At 39.1% G+C, this 20,208-nt stretch overlaps 2 protein-coding genes across 2 annotated transcripts; both read right to left on the reverse strand.

Moving 5' to 3' along the window:
• Positions 1-6,095: 6,095 nt before the first annotated feature.
• LOC103737586 (olfactory receptor 56A4-like) lies at positions 6,096-8,279 on the reverse strand. The gene is made up of 2 exons (XM_008837412.1): positions 8,031-8,279; positions 6,096-6,791 (listed from the first exon to the last, which is right to left on the reverse strand). Exons 1-2 carry the CDS (start codon positions 8,277-8,279, stop codon positions 6,096-6,098), a joined length of 945 nt encoding a protein of 314 aa, XP_008835634.1.
• An 8,551-nt stretch (positions 8,280-16,830) lies between these two features.
• Positions 16,831-17,781, reverse strand: LOC103737548 (olfactory receptor 56A4). The gene has a single exon (XM_008837367.2). It carries the CDS (start codon positions 17,767-17,769, stop codon positions 16,831-16,833), a length of 939 nt encoding a protein of 312 aa, XP_008835589.1. The 5' UTR covers positions 17,770-17,781.
• Between the last annotated feature and the right edge of the window lie 2,427 nt (positions 17,782-20,208).

A 20,208-nucleotide genomic window follows, 5' to 3' on the forward strand; every position in this document is an offset into this window, starting at 1 on the left:
AGGATAGCCTTGAACTCAAAGAGCTCTACCTGCCTCTGCCTCCCAAGTGCTGGGATTAAAGGCATACACCAACACTCCTGGCTTATGTTCTGTTTTTTTTTTTAATGCTGGTGCCAATTTTTGCTGCCCACATACTCATGGGTGTGGTCCACCCACTGCAGCGTGGGCAACTGACTGGGTACCATGCCCTTAGAGAAAAACGACTCTCCTCCCATAAGCCTTCAGCCGTCACAGATTCTCAGCTCCTCAGCTAGGGATGGGGGCTCCACGAGCCCCTCTCTCCCTGCTAGAATGTTTATTGACTTGATATTGTGCAGGGAACCACGCGTCTGTGGGTTCATTAGTGCAGCAGTTCCCCCGTTCAGATGATACTGTTTCATTCCACTTCCTTTCAATTCCTACCACAGCCTTTCTACCCCAGCTTCCACAACGGCCCTGACACTGGAAGGCATGTTACAGACGTCTCATTTGTTCTTCAGCATTCCTCATTCATACTTATTATCTGCACTTTGACCGGTTGATGGTTTCTTCATTAGCTACTCTAAAGAAATTTCTCTGATGAGAAATGAGGTCTGAAAGCTGCACTGATCTATGGGTACAGATACACATTTAGAATGCAGCTTGATACTCTGTTCATTTAGCAAAACAGTAGTAACAGCTTCACCTGTGGTGCCAATGAGCTCCTCAACCATGGGTTCTTGGCTACATGTACAGTGCTGGGTATGTGTTTCCTCTTATGGAATGGGCCTTGAATTCAATCAGAAGTTGGTTACTCCCATAAATTCATGCCACTGTTGCATGCCATACATGTCATTACTGTGTCTCACAAGGTTTGCAGCTGGGTAAGACTGTTTACTTTTTTCTCCCAGCTGATTTCAGAGCATGTTCTGGTTCTATGACAGCTATCCAGCAGTGAGGAAGCCACCTGACCAATTCAAACTTGATTTGTCCATGTCCTGTGATCAGTGCCTGTGGTGTCTTCAGCAATAATTTCTTACCATCAAATTCTAAGACAACCAGAGGAGGGTCTCCAGGATACCTCCAGTCAACAGCTCAAGGAGAGGTATCCCATACCTGGCATTGGGCTTTTTTATTTGACAGCCTGTGGTTTCAAGAGTCACATTATTCACTATCTAGGATAAATCCAATTAAACTACTTTATATGAATATATATGTTCAGGAAGCTTATTAAATAGTTATATAACTGTTTCAAACATCTTTAGTGCCTGCGATCCCTCTTCCCACTCTCTCCAACCCTCAAAATTCCCATGCCTCTCCCATCTTAAACATCCCTCCCCATTATTTCCCTTTCCCCTTCTTATTACCTGTGTTCTACTATTCCCCCTCTCCATTAAGATCTCTATTTCCCTCTCCACCAATGGCTCTAGTTTCCTGGATCCTATAGGCACTCAAAGTAAAACAAAAATCTAAAGATTGGGATAAGATCCATATGAGTGAGATCAGGCAAAGTTTGTCTTTCTGGGACTGGGTTACACCATTCAGCATGTTTTCCAGCTTCATCCATTTACCTACAAACTTTATAATTTCATTTTTCTTTAAAGTTGAATAAAATTTAGTTGTGTGTATGTGCCATATTTCCATTATCCATTCATCAGTTGATGAACAACTAGTCTATTTTTGTATCCTAGCTGAACATGAATGAGCATGCACCTCTATAAAGGAAAGAGAATCCTTTGAAAATATGCCCAGAAGTGGTATAGCTGGGCCATATAGGAGATCTACTTATAGTTTTTTGTTTCTTTCTGATAGATGACCACACTTATTTCTACAGTGACTGCATCAGTTTGCATTCCCATCAACAGTGCATGAGAGGTCCCTGTTCCTGACACCCTCACCAGTGTGTGTTGTCTATTGTTTTCTTTATCTTACCCATTCCGATTGGGATATGATGAAATATCAAAGTAGTTTCAATTTACATTTTCCTAATGGCTAATTATGGTTAACACTTTTAAAAATATATTTCCTAGCCATTTGTATTTCCTACTCTCTGTTCAGTTCCATACTCCTACTTGTTAACTGGGTTGTTTTCTTGATGGCTAGCTTTTTTGAGTTCTTTGCCTTCTAGACACTAACCCTATGTCAGATGCATAGCTAGCAGAACTTTTCCCTATTCTGTATGCTGCCTCTTCAGTCAAGTAACAGCTTTCTTTGTAATAACAGAAGCTTTTTTAATTTCATGAACTCACACATAACCGACCTGACTTTACAATTGATACTAGAGATTGATAAAGGACTGTGATCATTACTATTGCAGACTGTGCACAGGGCACAGCATTGACCATGTGGAGCAAATTTTGGTACCCTATCTTCATCTATTTAACACCTGAGATGTATCAAGCATCCCATGTGTTGAGGATAGAGTTCATGAGCAAGAAAAGCAAGATAAACGTGTATTCTGGATGGTAATTCAAGACATAAGGAAATAAAATTTTAAAACATAGTAAGTGCTATAAAACATTGGATCAACTGATTTCAAAGTATACCAAAGAGGCATAATGACAGAAACAACATGGTTCTAGCACAAAAATAGACATAGAAATCGATATAATAGAAAAGATGACCCAAGAGTAAACCTATACAGACACACTCATTGGACCCTAGAAAAATGTGCCAAAAATATGTTGGAGAAAAAAATTGCCACCTTTAAAAATGTTGCAAGAAAAACTCAATATCCACACGTAGGAGATTAAAACTGATCTCTATCTCTCACCCTGTACAAAAACTAATTCATGGGCCATTAAGACAACTTAGTGGGTAATGTACTTGCCACACAAGCCTGGTCACCTGAGTTCAATCCCCAAAACCTGCATAAAAATGGAGGAAAGTACTTCAAAATATAGACATAGGAAATGAGTTTGGAAGACACTCCAAAAGCCAAGGAAAACAAGAATCTGCAAATGGAATTGCATGAAATTTAAAGTTCCTATGCAGAAAAGGAAACAATTAATAAACAGATGACCAATCAGCTATTCAACTGACAGGGGATTTATTCTGAGAACATTTAAGGAACAGATAATTCTCAAAAAGAAGTATAAATGGTCAATAAAATTTTCATCCTTCTAAACAATCATAGAAATGTAATTTAAAAGCACATTGAGAGTCTATCTTACCCAGTCTATTGTCATGAAAACAAAATAACAACAAACATGACTGGGATGTGGAATAAAGTCACACCGTTAGTGCACATATAAATTAATCCAGCCACTGTGGAAACCAATATGAAGGTCGTTTAAAAATATAAAAATTAAACTATCATATTATCCAGATACACTACTACTGGGAATATGCTTTAAGGAATCAGAGTCGGTTTACTATAGAGTTACCTGCCTAGACGTGTTTATTGTAGCAATCTTCCCAATAGTCAGGTTATGGATTCAACCCAGGGGCTCATAAGTACATGGGTGGATAAAGAAAATGATATACAGACACTGAAGTATTAATTAGCCATAAAGAAGAAAGTATAAAGTTTACAGGAAGACAGATAGAACTAGAGATCGCTGTGTAAGAGAAATAAACCAGGCTCAGAAAGACAAGTATCTCATGTTTTCTTTCATATGTAGAATCTGTGCTTTAAAATGATCATGCAGATATAAGGAGGATGTGTAGGAAAGGAAGGATACCAGGGCAAGGGTAGAGTGGACACAAGAGAACATAATGGGGGTGAATATGACAAAAATACATCATATGCACGTGTATGACAATGTCATAATGAAACCCGTTACTCTGTGTAATTAGTATACACTAATAAAAAAATGGAAAAGATGGTACAATATATTAAAATAACCAGAAAAGTTGGGGAAAGGTGACTTTGTACATGAGTATTAAATACATGGTCTCTTTGAAGATGGTATTTTAGGCAATGACAGAACATTGAGATAAGTTTGCTCCAAGTAAACCTAAGCCTAGAGCAAACAGAAACCCGGGAGTAGCAAACATCTCAATAAGATGGTGGGATACAGTCATGGGAAGGCAAAGTGAAATCTCAGGTCAGAAGTTTCTAGGGAGATATGTCTGCAGAGGCGGGACCACTTTCTCCAAATAGATGGAGCTGTATTCATGAGAAGGTGTTGTAAGAGTATGAAATGCCCCTTATAGTCATCTGTCTTTGAACGCTTGGCCCTCAGCTGTTGGCACTATTCCAAAAGCATCTAAAACTGTTAGTAGGAGGGGCCTCATTGGAAGAAGTAGGCCACTGAGGGTGGGCCTTGGGGTTTCCTCTTTGTGTTCTGCTTCCTGACTATGGCTGTAATGTGACCAGTCACCTCACACTCCTGCTGCCCTGCCTCCCTGCCACAATGGACTGTATTTGCTCAGACTGTAGGCTAAAGTAAATTCCTCCTCCTTTAAGTTGCTTCTCATCAGGTATTTGGTCATGACAATGAGAAATGTAATTAATACAGAAGGTGACCTGACAAGAAACTGGAGATCCATGGAGAATATTAGAGTGAAAACTCAGGTCAGAACCAAAGCAGAGGCGGAATCCTATGAACCAGAAACAAAAGCACAGAGTTGGTCCTAAAAGGTAGAAATCTGTTATCATGATGATACTGAAAAGGAATGCTACCACACAAAGGTAGTATATCATATAGCATTGATTAGAGTAATACTGGACCATCCAGCTCAGTTATCACATGATTTCATCCTTATTGATCCTGGTCTAGAAGACACTGGAGGCAGATCTCAACCAAGATTAGAAGATGATTTAATATAACTGAGTAGCTACAAAGAAAACCTAAAACTTCACATGTTCAAGCATACTTTACCAAAGATTTCTAAATCTGCTTTGAGGGCAGGGGATAGTTTGGGGAACTTAAACTCATTCCCATAAGTGAGAAGTTTCCACATATCTTTTAATTATTTAAAAACATCTTTCAGTTGACCCCTTTTTAAAATATTGCCTTAAAATGTTATCTTCCATTTTAAATATTTCTCTGATAAATTATACTAATTAATGTACTGAATCTCATAAATTGACCTAATTTCTTATGTGCATGCTAAAACCAGCATGATAAATTTCATCATTAAGAAGTACTGTATTTTAGAGTAAGACTGTATATCCAGATGCAACCATGCAGGTAGGGGTACTGAAAGCCTTGAGAGAAGCAAAGATCATTTATTAAGTAACTTTAAAAGCATTTACTAAATGTCCAGCCAATTGTTTCACATGTAAAGAAACAAACACAGTCTCTGGCATCAATGAACTTGCAATCTGTTGAGAGTAGCAAACGACTGTTGATTAGGAGTGTTCAACATTTGAAAAACTTTCCTGAAAAGGGGGTGAAAACTAGAGAGTAATAAGTGACTTCCAGCTAAAAATTCTAAATGAGATTAAATTCTATCTATACATGATCAATCAAACCTCTGTACTAAACTTCGATCGACCCCTGACAAGTACTGTATGTCCAGGTGCTTATTTTTCCTTCTTTATTTGAATATTTAATAGTCATTTCAAATATATACTCATGGTGTGGAGTTTGGTATGGAAATAAAGTTTAACATCTCAGAAAGATCTTCTGGTGTCCTAGGATTACAATACTAGCCAATGCTAGCTCCTAAATACCTGGTAACTTCAATATTTTAGTTTCCCTTTGCCAAAAACTTGTGACTGCAAATCTTGTGACTTATAGCTTCAATTTCCCTTACTACCTTGGTCCAAGTCATTTATCAATCATTTTTAGCCTAGGTTATAAAAAGCGCCCTCTTTGGATTCCCCAGTCCTATTCACATAGCCCATGCCATTTTGAATGTGCTTCTTCATCTCTACCCTATAAATTATGAAGCCCACTTATGTAAAGACTGAAACATTCATAGAAGATGATAAGTTCATATTTAATGGTTATTAAAGGATTGTGATCAAAGAGAGTCAGAAGGAAGAACATAAATATTAAAGGTTGGTTCAGCACATATTTATAAAGAAGAAATATTGCAATAGTAGTTCTGAAGTTTTAAGTTCAAAATAAGGCAGCAGCATAGACATCATATCGTGTCTCTTGCAACATTACCATCAAATCAATAGTAAAATATGCGCAGATTTACACAATCCCTCTACAAATTCCCTCTTGGACTCACGTCTCTCAGAACTGGTGCTTGAATAGTTTGATAATCCCCTGTTTGATTTCCTGGGTCCGTACTCCATACACAATGGGGTTGAGGGCTGGTGGGATGAGATGATGCAGGACATTGAGAAGAATAGGGACCTCTGAGGGTATCTTCTTTCCTGCCTTGTTTGTGAATATGAAGACTAGCAGCAGTGTATAGAAGAAAAGTATTAGGATGAGATGTGAACCGCAAGTACTCAAGGCCTTAGTAACTGCACCTCCTGATTGCCGATGCATAACAACCCTGAGGATAAAGCAGTAAGACAGCAGGATGAGCACCAGGTCAGAACCTAGTAGGCACCAAACACTCACAAACTGATAAAACTTATTTAGGTGGATATCCCCACAGGAGAGCTTTGCTACAGAAATATTGGCACATATACAGTTCTCTACCACATTGCTGGAGCAGTAATTGAGTCTAGCAGCCAGGACTGGAGTGGGCAGCGTGGCTAAAAGATTGCGAATGACAATGAAAATGGTTGCATTAATGACAAACTGTTCTGTGATGATGGATGGGTAACGCAGAGGGTGGCAGATGGCCACATAGCGATCGTAGGCCATGACTAGAAAGGTGGAGGATTCCATAGGAAGGAAGGTATTCATGATGAACATCTGCAGGAAGCAGCCCACAAAGCTGATGGGCTTCATGTCAAACCAGAAGATGAGCAGGACCTGTCCAGAATTATGATTCTTAAAAACCCTGTACATTCATCAACATCCTAGAGTACCTAGCCATGGGAAAATCATCTCAAATAGAGAGTTAAAGCCATCCAAACCCCCCAAACCACAGCCCCATTGTCCTCACTGGAATGGTGTCCTAATTTCAAATACTTTCTATGCATTTGTATATATCACAGTCTGTAGTCTAACTTATACTCCTTTGCTAAGTCTAGAAAAGGACACTTGAATACACAAATTAAGACTCTATAGACCTTATTATGTATACAATACAGTAGATTAAATTGGGTGGGGGACAATAAGGGGAGGTGCAGATAAGGGAAAAGATCTAAATACCATCAAGTTACATTATGAGAATTGTAAGAATTCACTTAAAAAAGAAACGTGTTTATTAGTATCCCGAAATTAGTTGAGCCCCATGGTTCTTACCCACACTGCTGTGGACTCATCTGCCCGTTACAGGATACATGTGTCACAGGAGGGTCAAAAGCAAGAAGCCCAATGCCTACATTGGGGCACTCTTCAATCCCTTCATGCACTTTAAGGAACCTTTTCCAACATGCTTCCTACCTCACTATATGATTATATAAATACAATTACATTTTAGAAAATTAATTCTAGAGCCCTTGGGTATAAAAGTAGGAGAATTCAGAGTTGAAGAGAATATCTCCAGAATAAAGAAAAAATGGAATTTGAAATATTACTAACAGACATTGAGAGAGGAGATATTAGTTGGGAGATAATGAAAACCAATAATTAAATAAGAGGTCATGAAATTGAGAGGGACTGGGGCAGCATGGGAAGATTTGGAGGGAAAAAAGAAAGGGTGGAAATGATGTAAATGTGGTACTCATGTATAAAGTTCTCTGAATTGGCACCAAAGGACATCTGGGTACAAAAGCTTGACTGGATAGGACTTAACATGTGTGGTGGAATACATGAGGTACAGTTGCGGGGGCAGGGGAGCATGCATAGGGAAGAGGAGTCTAAATTTCATTAAGAACTGTTGTATGAAATGAACAAAAGTTCAATTAAAAATTTAAAAATAAAATGATAAAAATAACAATTAATTATAAAAAAATGAATGAGAAGGCATAGCTTATAGCAGAGAGGAATCTGGTATGATGGTCAGTGGCATAGTGGGCATTTTCCTTCAGGGATGAAAGGATTCACAGAAGCAAAACAAAGAAATATTTAACTAAAGATGACAACTAAGTGCCTGGAGCGTCTGACCTTGGGAATGACTGTGAGGCAGAGGATGACGTCAAGCACAGAGAGCAAGACAAGCAGGTAGTACATGGGCTCATGCAGAGATGTCTCATTAAGGATGGTGAACAATAACACAAAGTTGGCCCCAAGAGCCAAAATAAGGAGAGGAGCCAGGATGAGTGATAACCAGTGCTGTGTGTCCTGCATTCCTGGAAAGCAGATCATCAGAAATTCTGTCACCTGTGTCCCGGTGCTGTTGAAGGATAACACCATGGTCGGCAGGTGGGTCTGGAAAGAGCTGAAAGAAGCAGGCAAGAATTCAAGGCCTTCACTGCTTCATTAGTTGAAATAGCTAATGCCTGTTTTCATTCTAGCTCTCAAGTTTTCCCATCTGAGGGGCTGGAGAGATGGCTCAGCGGTTAAAAGCACTGACTGCTCTTGCAGAGGACCCGGGTTTGATTCCCAGCACCCACGTTGGGGCTCTCACAGCAGCCTGAAACCCCAGCATTGCACTCACATGCAGACACATAATGTTAATAAAATACATTTGAAAAATAAAGGTTTGGTTGTCTAAGGTTCTTCAGACACATAAAATTAAAATAATAAATAATATATAAAAAATAGTCCATCTGAAGTTTAAACTGGACCACATCATCTCCTGTTGAAAAAAATTCCATTTAGTACTAATAATTTTGTGTAAAAATAAGAACTTCCTCTACATAAGTTCTAAGCCCAAACAGACTCCATATAGTTCACTAACACATAGTCAGATGCAGCCACACAGGGGATTTGTTCTGCTTTGTGTAAAACATTTCTGTTTCATGTGTGTCATATACTTCCCTTAGAATACATCCTTTTTCCTTCAAATAATTAACTTCTGCCTGTCCCATTCTCACCTGTACCAAAACTTACACTTCTTGGAAATCTGATTTCTTGTTAATCATTTTAAATGCCTCTCCTTTGTTCTCTTATGGTCCTCAAATGCCCCAAGCACATTGCTAATAAAGCAAGAATTATACTTTTCTTTCCTTACATGCTGTCTTTTTGTTTTACAAACAGTTCTGGGTAGAATATAATTTTTATAGTGCTGAAAAACCCACCGGACTACTATGGTGTAATAGGCATTCAATAGGTACATTCCAGATACATAGGTCTGATAGATCACTGAAAGCCACAGAATGCCTTTGAGAACTATTCTGTATCATTTACCATTTCCATGTTTTGCTTCATTAAAGTCCACTGGAGCTCCTGCTTCATACTCAGAAAAACTGAATGAAGAAGGTAAGAAATAATTTAGAGGTGAGCACATCTTAGTTGCATGATATAGAGAAACAAGCTGGAACTGAGCTCAAAGCTTCCTCTTGCCAATGAGCCTTCTTGGTACCAGATGAGCTATGAAAGTTGCTGGGGAGAAAAGCCATGAGCCTATGCCCATCAGAACCTTCACCCAGCAGTTCCTGGATGATTACAAAGATGCTCAAAGAAAATCAGTGGTTTACCTCAAGTAGCATCAGAACCTGAGCATTTTTAGTTATCCTTCACAGAAGAAAATAGCTACTCCCTAGTTCTTTTTTGCATTGGAGGGGTTTGTTTCATATATTTTCTCCCTTTTCTAGAAAATACAAAGGTTATTTTTTGGTTTTTATCAAATACACAAAAATATTATTGCACTCACGTTTTTTAAAGTCATTTTAACTTTCACTCACCACTAAATTGTTATGATAGTGACCTGCCAAGCAAGATTTGACCACTTGTACAATAGTGGCACAACTGTTATGGGGTAACTAACCATGCATCATATCAGGAGTACATGCCACAGGCAGGAATCCACACCTTAGTTTTGTAAGCCTACTCAAAAGACCATAACAGTGGAAGTCTAGAACTTGGGGGTGGAGACATAATTATGTTGTTTAGATAAAGTGGCATAGTTTCAAAACACCTTCTAAATATATATGTTTACAGCCACAGACAGACAGTCACCACTCTCAGTCTTAGAGAAGCCCCTCTTTCCAATATTCACTGTGATGAAGGGAGACACTTATGACTGCATAAGGTGCTGGGAACAAGAGACAGTCAAGTGTTCAGCCCTAAACAAGACACTTATACCATTCCCCTTCAAGGCTCAGGAAACACTGCAAAATGGGGAACAGAAAGATTTACAAGTCAGAAGACAGGGAGAAGGGCTGTGAAATTCCATCTGCTGGGCAAGACACCGTCCATACAATCATGAATTCTCAACAACCACAAATGACTGTACTTGGTCTTCAAGAAGGGGGCTATCAACAGCCAAGCACAAATGGAAATGGGGTTCAAGGGCCCCTATTCTTCACTGATGAACTATTTATTATAAATAGATTTGGGGAAAAGGAAAGGCATTCCCTTCAGTTACATACCTACTGGTCACCCCTCCAGGTTCCAAAGGATAGTCTCTATGCAAGAGCCACACACATGTTCCTGATTAAACCAAATAGGTCACACAACAAACTAACAAGCATGAATGTGAAAAGGATAGATAGGGAGGAAAGAGGCTTGTTACTGATGAAAGGAAAATAGTGTGGAAGGAGAGAATAACCAAAAAGCCTTATCTATATGTGTGAAATTGTCAAAGAACTAACAATAAAAAATAATAATTTAGTGGTTAAAAAACGTTTAAAATTACTTTAAAAAGATGAATGTAATAACACTGTTGTGTATTTGGTAAGGACCAAAAATTAACCACTGCATTATCTACAAAGGGGAGAAAATATAGGACACAAGACCCTCTAATACAAGAAAGAACTAAGGAATAACTATTCTTTTTGTCACTATACCCGGGTCCTGATGCTACTTGGGGTAAAGCACTGGTTCTCTTTGAGCATCTCTGCAACCATCCAGGAACTAACGGGTGAAGTTGTTAGGCTGGGTTGTGTTCTCCTCTAAAGCAGAAGGAAAATTATTTTTTACAGTTGTATTTGGGGGATGCTGCTGAAAGTCATCCAGGGTAGAGGATTGAAAAATGTCCCAATCAAGGTTTGGAGATAGTTTTTCTTGAGTGTGTGTGTGTGTGTGTGTGTGTGTGTGTGTGTGTGTGTGTCTTCCTTTACTATCATGGTTTTCTCATCAGCTTCAGATAAAACTGCTGCTTCTCTGGCTATCTTAAGTTACACAAGCTCACTTCTGCCCAGTGTCTGGCCTTCCAATATGAAAGCTCGCTTCCTCCATTGGCTCTTTGGGAAATCTGGGTTGATTTTTCATAACCTTATTCTTCTGTGTGGTTCTATAATTCTTAGCCACCTTTCCTAGGAGGATCAAAGCACTCAAAAGCCAAGAACAAAGTAGCTTTCTTTCTTCTTTCTGGCAATGGACTAGAATACAGGCACGCCTCAGCCCAGCTGACCAACACCCTAACCTGCTCAAGTTATTCTGACACCAGTGATCCTCAGGTCTTCACGTGCTGACATTTACAGAATGCAATAACATCCTTTTAAACAAATAGCAAAGTCAAAGAACAAACTTTTAAGTATGACTCATGCTTGTTTTTCTATTTTACAGTTCCTAAAAGTACTTACAAATTTTCTCCAAACAGATTAGACAACACTGTAATTTGGAAGCAATGTGTGACACCTAAATTTTCAATGCCCCTATGATTGTGGCTTTGGTACCAGGAAGCATTTATAAAATTCTAGTCACATAACAGTCATTCTCCCGTGGCTGGAAAGACATGGGCTTAGGAATGGTGTTCCCATGGGGACCTTCCTCTCCAAAGATACAGAAACTTACCCAGTGGTGGGGAGGGGAGAAAGAGAGAGACAGAGACAGACAGAGACAGACAGAGACACATAGAGAGAAATAGATGTAGAATTTTGCATTTAAGCTCAATGTAAAAGAGGCTTGTAAAAGAGCCCCTGAAGGTGACTGAGAATTACAAAACTGGGGCTTATTATTTGCACCGGAAGGAATATCACTCAGGGATAAAGAGAATGTATCACTTTTTGAATGATTTCATTTGTTTGTTTGTTCTCAATGTATATTTTTGTGCATCTCATACACCACAGCTTAATCACCATAACAGTGAGGTAGTGGCACTTTTAGGAATGGTGTTCCCATCCTAAATAAGCAACTATCTAATTCAACTTAAAGCCCTCTCAATGGTAGGTGACTCACATGTGGCACAGTAAATACACCCAAATACACATGGGCTGAGAGGTCATAAATCCTAGGGAAAACTCTACCTCTATCATATCTCTGGACAAATGTAAATTTTTAGGGTATACCAAATATGGATCCTTACATTTACAGACAAGTATAAAATTCACCATTCATCAAAGAAGCTCCTTTTGGCAACTGATGGAATATAGGTTTTTAAAGTATTCCCATATAATGTTCTAGACTTTTGGGGGGGGGCAGTATCTGTTTTGATGTTTCCTCTTTCATCTCTGATTCTGTTAATTTGCATTTGATCTTTCTTTTTTTAAACTGGTCTAAAGATCTGTGTGTTTTGTTTAATCTTTTCAAAGAACCAGCTCTTAGATTCATTAATTTCCAGTCTGATATTTGTTATTTCTTCTTGTCTGCTAGGTTTGGGTTTGGTTTGTTCTTGCCTTTTCAGAGTCTTGAGGTTCACTGTTAGGTAATTCATATGTGCTCTTTCAAATTTTTTAATGTAGGCACTTAGAGTTATAAATTTCCTTCTTAGGACTGCTTTTAAAGTGTCCCAAAAGTTTTGTCGTGTTATATTATCATTTTCATTTGTTCTGAGTCTACTTTCATTTCTTTCTTAATTTCTTCTTTGACCCATTCATCATTCAAGAGTGTGTTGTTTAATCTCCATGAGTTCATGTAGTTACTAAAGCTTCTTTTGGTGTTGATTTTAAGCCTTACTGTGTTGTGGTCTGATAGAATGCATGAAATAATTTCAATCTTATGTATTTGTTGAGATTTGTTTTGTGCCCAGCATGTAGTCAATTTTAGAGAAACTTCCATGGGCTGCCGAATAGAAAGTGTATTCTTTAGTGCTTGGGTGGAATATTTGGTAGATGATATCATTTAATTCAAATGTCTCTCTGTTTATTCTTTGTCACTAAGGTAACCTGTTATCGCTGAGTTGGGGTTAATCCGTGTTTTAAATCCCTGTAGTACTGTTGTTTTTTTTTTTTATGAAATTGGGTACACCAGAGTTGGGTGTATATATGTTCATGATTTTAATATCTTCCTGGTCAATGGTTCCTTTGATCAGAATGAAGTGACCCTCTTCATTAAAACTAATAAGTGTTAATGATTAGTTCTAATTTGAAGTCTATTTTGCCAGATATTAGAATTGCAACACTTGTTTATTTCTTAGTGCCATTTGTTTGGAATATTTTTTCCATCCTTCCACCCTGAGATAGTACCTATCCTTGAAGGTCATATGAGTTTCTTGTAGACAAAAAAGAAATGAACAGAACATTTCATCTGAATCCAGCCAATCATACCAGGAATCAACTATCACCGTCTAGAAAAAGGCAACAGTACTGACCTTTTAATAGATTACTTAGCATGCCAAGGCATAGCATTGCAAGCTTCAAATGAGCAAGTGATTTTAGTAGAGAGGATACACAGTACTAGAGGGCTTATGCTGGAGGCTATGAGTGGTGCAGAGGCCAAGGCTGTCACCTGTGGAGGTGCAGAGGCCAAGGCTGTCACCTGTGGAGTAAATGTGTGTTAATAATGAAGAGCAGCTGTTTGAAGAACCTAGAGCCCCAATGTGAAAAAATTTCATATACCATTTTGATCATATTTAAGTGACTTGTATATTGGGAGTTCTAGCTGAGTCTTCTAGGACTTCCAATAATCAGAAAAATCAAAGAGTAAGAGTACAAGCAAGCACCATTCTTTTTACTTGGGAAACTATAACTTATATAGAGATCAGTGCTCAAATGTTACTCACTTTAGGGGGCTGGAGAGATGGCTCAGCATAAGAGCACTGGCTACTCTTGCAGAGGACCTGGTTCCAGTTCCTAGCACACAGATCATGGTTAATACCTGTCCTTAACTCCAGTTTCAGGGGATCTGACACCCTATTCCAGCCTCTATGAGCACTACATGCATGGGTACACTTATATACATGCAGGTAAAACACTCATACACATAAAACAAAAATAAGCAGAATTTTCTGAAAAGAAAGAAGATGCGGTGTTTTATTCACTTTTATTCAACAAGAAAATCACACACTATACAAATCAGAGCTCCAAAGTATATGAGGTTGAAAAAAAATGAATAAAGTTCTTTACCAGACGTGGAGGAACTTAATGTCTAACATTAAAGAGATACACACACACACTCATGACTCGAAGAGGCCAAATTGATTTCATTCTGGTGAATAAATGAAGGCATTGTGGACTAGGGAGTGTGTAAACTAAGACTTGTAGGAGAGGCACAGCACATAAAGTGAACATAGTAGTGTTGGATTTTTCTGGGAGGAAAAATGTATAGACCTAAAGCAAAAATATCAATGGGCGAGGAATGATCTCAGAAAAACGAGCTAGCAGCTAACAGGAGAAAAGGGACAGACAGAATAGTGTTTGAGACATTTTATATTATGGGTAGAATCAGACTTTGTGGTCATTAAACACAGAAGTAATATCAAACTACAGAAATGTTTATTTTATTCACAAATCCTCTAGGCACAGTTAGGTGATCCTAGGTCAGCTATGTTGGAAGCCATCATCAAATGACTCCTAAGAAATAATATATAGGAAGTGATACATTGCTATCACCAAAGATACTGACTACTAATATCAGTTAACCCTAGGAAATACTTATCAATCAGCATCTAGTCTCTAGCATTTGGAGTATTATCAAAAGAATTGAAAAGGGTAGATAAAATGTGTCCTTGTTCAGCAAAACCTGCTGACTCAGCTGTCAGGATCTTGCAGGATGTGAGGACTGACAAGCAGGGCCGAATGTAAAAAGAGAAAGAAAATGTGTATATCTAAGACAAATAGCCGAAGCAGGGGTGCAGATGAAACTTCTAATCAGACAGGATAATGTCAAGTCAGGCATTGACAAAACATATCACAAGAAAGGAAAAACTATTTCACTTAAAAACAACACAAGCATGAGTTATCTTTAAAATTCTAAGACTTCATTATCAATAAAGAGCTGCAGGAAAGGAAATTCATAATCTAAAGAAGTGATGTTAAATAAAATTCTAATATCTGTGAGGTTGGATGAGGCAGTAGGGGGCAGACTGCAGGCACTCTATATAAGAACAAACGTCTGTAGTCAACCTGTACCTACACAGGGCCTTACTCAACAAGACTGAGTTGGGTCAGAAAGAACTAAGAGATTTAACATTTAAGTACACATTAAACAATATAAGAAATTAGGAAGCACTTAAATTATTGAAATCAAAATTATTCTTTATATGACAAATAGCACCTGTAGTTATGGCATGACAACGCCTTCTCACATAGACAAGACTTTTCAAAACTTCCAAATAACTCCAGAATGCACAAATCCCAGCCTCCACTTGATGCATTAGAAAACAGGAACCAACCTGAATCTGGTGAGCTCATCTCTACCTAAAATTCATTCTGGGAGGTGCAAAGGATGTCTGGCCCCCCTCTTCCCTTGGTGCCTACAACAAACGAAGGTACAGTTTCACTAAACTGCAGCCTGGGAAACTAGTGGGTTTATTGGGCTTACTTACAGAGCAGTAGATGAGGGTTTACTCACAGGAGTGTTGGTGCTCCCTCCGAGGCCACACTGGAAAGTCTTCATCCAGGCATGGATTGTGACCTCCCTACAGACATACAAAATGGCAAGTGACCCTCCCTATGACTTTCTCCACAAATATATCCTCAGTGCCTCCCCCTGTACAACTAAGGCCAACTGGTTTGTTGAGAAGTGTGGTAGACTCTCCCTGTCCCTCTTTTCTTGTGGAGTGTCAATGGTCAACAAGTTTGTGATGAAGTTTGTGATGATCGTAGATAAGCAGGTGCAACCAAGCTTGGGAAGAAGGCGCCTCTCCATAGCTTGGACGTTGGAGGACAGTCCTATGCAACACCACCTACCATCTATTACTGCTTTAATATTTGTCTCATAGCAAGAACAAGAACTTCATGACTCAGAAAGAAACCTATCAGGTTTTATTCCATGATTATTTGACAACTGAAAAGAAGTTACATATATACACTAAATATTTTAAGGAACTTATAAACATACAAGATGGCTTCCTAAATGTAGTAGCTGGAATGTGGGTGTAGCTCAGCGGTAGAGCACATAGCTTCAGTGTGCAAAGTCTTGGGTTTGATTCCTAACTTCACGCACAAAAGGCATTATCAAACAAAATAATTAAAAACAAAAGGTAAACAGAAAACCCCAACCCCCCAAGAATTCCTTCTTTATTATTGGAATCAGTGATCTACGAAACACAGATATGAAGCTGGGAGTGGGATATGGGAGATGGAGTTAGAAGGGGGAATGTGGCCGTGGGGTTGATATAATCACACATTGCATACATGTAAGAAATTCTCAAAGAATAAAGAAATTTTAACTGCAGTACCTGTAATCATTCCAATTAAGTATGATCTATATTTAATACGTATTTATAAAATGCCTATGACTGTGATCCACATCACAGATATGTCTACAAAATATACAAACTTTATTTCCTTTACATTCACATTATATCAAAGAAGGAAGAAAAAGGGAGAGACAAACTGAAAGATCCCATGAGAAACTTCAAGAAAAACAGAATCCAAACTTAATCCTGCAGGAAATATTGAAATGTCCTATGCACTGTGAATATTGTTCCTTACTATTAGTTTGTGCTCTCAAGGCCAGATCTCACACATTCTACTTCTTAGAACCTTCTCAGCAGGTTCTGAATTCCCTGCTTGATTTCTTTGGTTCTCACTCCATAAACAATGGGGTTCAGTGCTGGGGGGATGAGATGATGCAGGATGTTCAGCAGGATGGGGACGTCTGGGGGGATCCTATCCCTGGCCAGGTTAGTGATGACCAACACCAGCAGCACTGTGCTGAAGAAGAGGATGAGGATGAAGTGGGAACCACACGTGCTCAGGGCCTTGGCCACAGCTCCCTCAGCCTTGATCCTTGCCACAGCTTTCAGGATGAAGGAATAAGAAAGAATAATGAGGATGAGGTCAGAGCCCAGCAGGGTCCAACCTATGACAAACTGGTACAGTTTATTGAAGGTGATGTCATCACAAGAGAGCTTGGACACAGACATGTTAGTGCAGATGCAGTTCTTGATAATTCTTGAACAGTACCTCAGTTGGGAAGAAAGAATGGGGATAGGCATAGTAAGAAGCCCATTTCTGGCTGCAACAAAGATGGCAGCCCTGGCCACAAACTGATCAGTGATGATGGATGGGTACCGCAGAGGCTTGCAAATGGCCACATAGCGGTCATAGGCCATGACCATGAATGTACAGGACTCCATTGTTAGAAAACTGTTCATGATGAACATCTGGAGGAAGCAGGCAGAGAAGTTCATGTATCTGTCATCAAACCAGAAGATAGCCAAGACCTTGGGGATGACAGTGAGGCAGAGCACAATGTCCAGCATGGAGAGGAGGCTGAGCAGGTAGTACATGGGCTCATGTAGAGAGGCCTCCAGCCTGATGGTGATGAGGAGTGTGACATTGGCCCCCATGGCCAGGAGGAAGAGAAGGCTGAGTGGCAGAGACAGCCAGTGCTGCCTGCTCTGGTAATTAGGGAAGCAGATGAGGAGGAATTCAGGGACTGGAACTGACGAACCGTTGCTTTGTTCTTCCATGTGTGACCTGACCAGAACCAACACTTCAGAAAACCCTGGAACCAGAACAGGGAAAAATTCATCCATATAATATGAATACCCAAAAGGAGGTGGTTAATTTATTAATTAATTACTTTAATAATTAATTTCCCAGATGATCATTAAAAAGTAGTAAGAGGGCCCACTAGATGGGTCAGTGGGTAAAGGCACTTGTTGCCAAGGCTGATGACCTGACTTCAGTCCTTGAGACCTACATGGTGGAAAGAGAGAACTAACTCCACAGATTATTCTCTGACCGCCACAGAAGTACCCTGGTAGGCCTGGGACTCTCTCCCCCCATATACACAATAATGGTGGATAACATCCACTGGCTCCCTGTGAATTCCCCCTGAGTCACAAACCCAGACTAAGCAGCTGATTGTGGCCTAGTAAGTGGTAACCAACCGTGAAATGGTGAATGAACTAAATGAATGAACTAGGGCTTGTCTTGTTGGTTGATACACCTACGCTGACTGTGATTTTATTGCTCTGAAAAACTCCACTATTGGTTATTTTTAAATCAATAATGTAGAGGTCCTGTTGAATGCTAAAGCTTCTTATGATCGATCGACTTCCTTCTCTTTTCTGAGAAGAAAAGAAGTGAGTCTCCAAGGCAAAGAGTAAGTGTGAGTAGCTGAAGGCATTTTCGAGGTTGAAACTGACCAATCGACTCTTCTATTTCGCCTGCTACGTTATACCTACACAGTATGCAGCAGCACTATAAAGTCTAAAGCAAAAATGTAATTCAGGGGCTGAAAAGATGACTCAGTGGTTAAGAACACTGATTGCTCTTGCAGAGGACCCGGATTCAGTTCCCAGCACCCACGTGGCAGCTAACAACATCCGTAACGTGAGCTCCATGAGTCCAGTGCCTTTTGCTGGCCTCTGCAGTCAAGGCACACACAGGTGCACTTGTCTACATGCAGGCAAAATTCTCATACTCATAATGCAAACGTAACTTAATTTTTAAAATATATAAGGCAAACTATATGTAATTAGAATTTTCTAGTAGTTGCCTTTAAAATGTAAAAGAAAGTATGTGTGTTTAATTTTAAGATGTTATTTTAGTCAATATCACTAAAATATTATCTCTTTGACACATAATAAACCTTCTGAAATGCTAAAGTATTATTTCACACACTTTCTTGCCCTAAATCTTCACAATGAGTCCCGTATTGCACACCTAATTGCAATTTGTGGTAGCCACATTTTCAATGTGTATTTCAATAGCTAATGAGTATCATTAGGGACAGCACAGCTCGGGAAGAATGGGGAACTAGGCACTTCTTTCCCTAGGGGAACTAGGCACCTTTCCCTTTGCCTAACATATGAAGTTACCCTTGCTGTTCATTTCACCACGGCATCTCTCACCTTTGGGTGGCAAAGGAACTTTCTTCCTTTGGTTCAATTTCTATAGCAGTTCAAAATTATAGATTTCATTTACATATTAAATATGACCTTCAAATTTCCTTTGAGATTTATCAGTAAATTGTTCTTCAATTCTTCAGAACGAGAATGTCATTCAGGGTTCCAGCCTCTACCAAGCCCTCATCCTAACCTTTACTCATTCCTTTTTGAAGAAAAGAGGCTGTCATTTTATAATTTTTTTCTATTATACCCTAAGCTACCATTTACTAAGTAATACCAAAAATTTCAGATGCTGTCAAATGTGACAATAGGCACATTATATTTTTATGTAAGAAATACCAGGAAACCAGAATTAGGTACAGATATAATTCAATAGTCCTTAACATAAAAATCTCTGTTTCCTAAATGTGTAGTGTACAGCTCACATTAAAAAAAAAACGCATCCTCCATCAGAAAGTTTGGATGCTCCTGATTTGGAGATGCTGGCAGAATCTAACTCTGAAATGCCAGACTTGCTGTAGTCCTATTGTAAGGATTCATTCCTCCTCCCTGTACTGGACCCTGGGTCACCACAAGCCTCGCCATTCTCTCCTCACAGTCTTCCTAGTTCTAAGCTGGAGCAAGCAGATCCAGGCTATTCTACAATTGCTATTTATGAAAGTTCATTGCACCATGTAGACCAGCCTCTCAGCAGCTCTGAAGGGAATTTACATTCCCTAAGCTTCCCTCTCTCCTCACTGCCCACAGGAATTAAGCCATATTAGGCATCTGAACTGGGATAATAAAGCTTATTCCTCACAGATTTGGGTGAGAAAACATAGAAAATAAAGTGTAACATGAGAGTGATGCTAGGGAAGGAAAGAGAGTTGAGGAAAATAAAAATGATACAGAGAAGTTAAATAAAGAACATTCACATTTTAAAGTAAACATTTCTAATCTTAAGAGGATGCCATTTCAAACATGAAGTGTACTTTTAGAAAAGCATATTAAATGGGGATGTATACAGGCTTTTCTTGACTTACGTAAGATTTAATGACAAAGAACCCATCTTGT

The sequence above is a fragment of the Nannospalax galili genome, unplaced genomic scaffold (genome assembly GCF_000622305.1).
Source record: "Nannospalax galili isolate Female #2095 unplaced genomic scaffold, S.galili_v1.0 scaffold398, whole genome shotgun sequence".
Lineage (NCBI taxonomy): Eukaryota > Metazoa > Chordata > Mammalia > Rodentia > Spalacidae > Nannospalax > Nannospalax galili.

Bases quoted from the DNA above. Each gene is read 5' to 3' on its own strand.
- LOC103737586 (XM_008837412.1), bottom strand. From the start codon at position 8,279: ATGGTGTTATCCTTCAACAGCACCGGGACACAGGTGACAGAATTTCTG. The intron at 6,792-8,030 runs GTCAGACGCTCC...AATTCTGGACAG, and splicing joins GCCTCACAGTCATTCCCAAG to GTCCTGCTCATCTTCTGGTT.
- LOC103737548 (XM_008837367.2), bottom strand. From the start codon at position 17,769: ATGGAAGAACAAAGCAACGGTTCGTCAGTTCCAGTCCCTGAATTCCTC.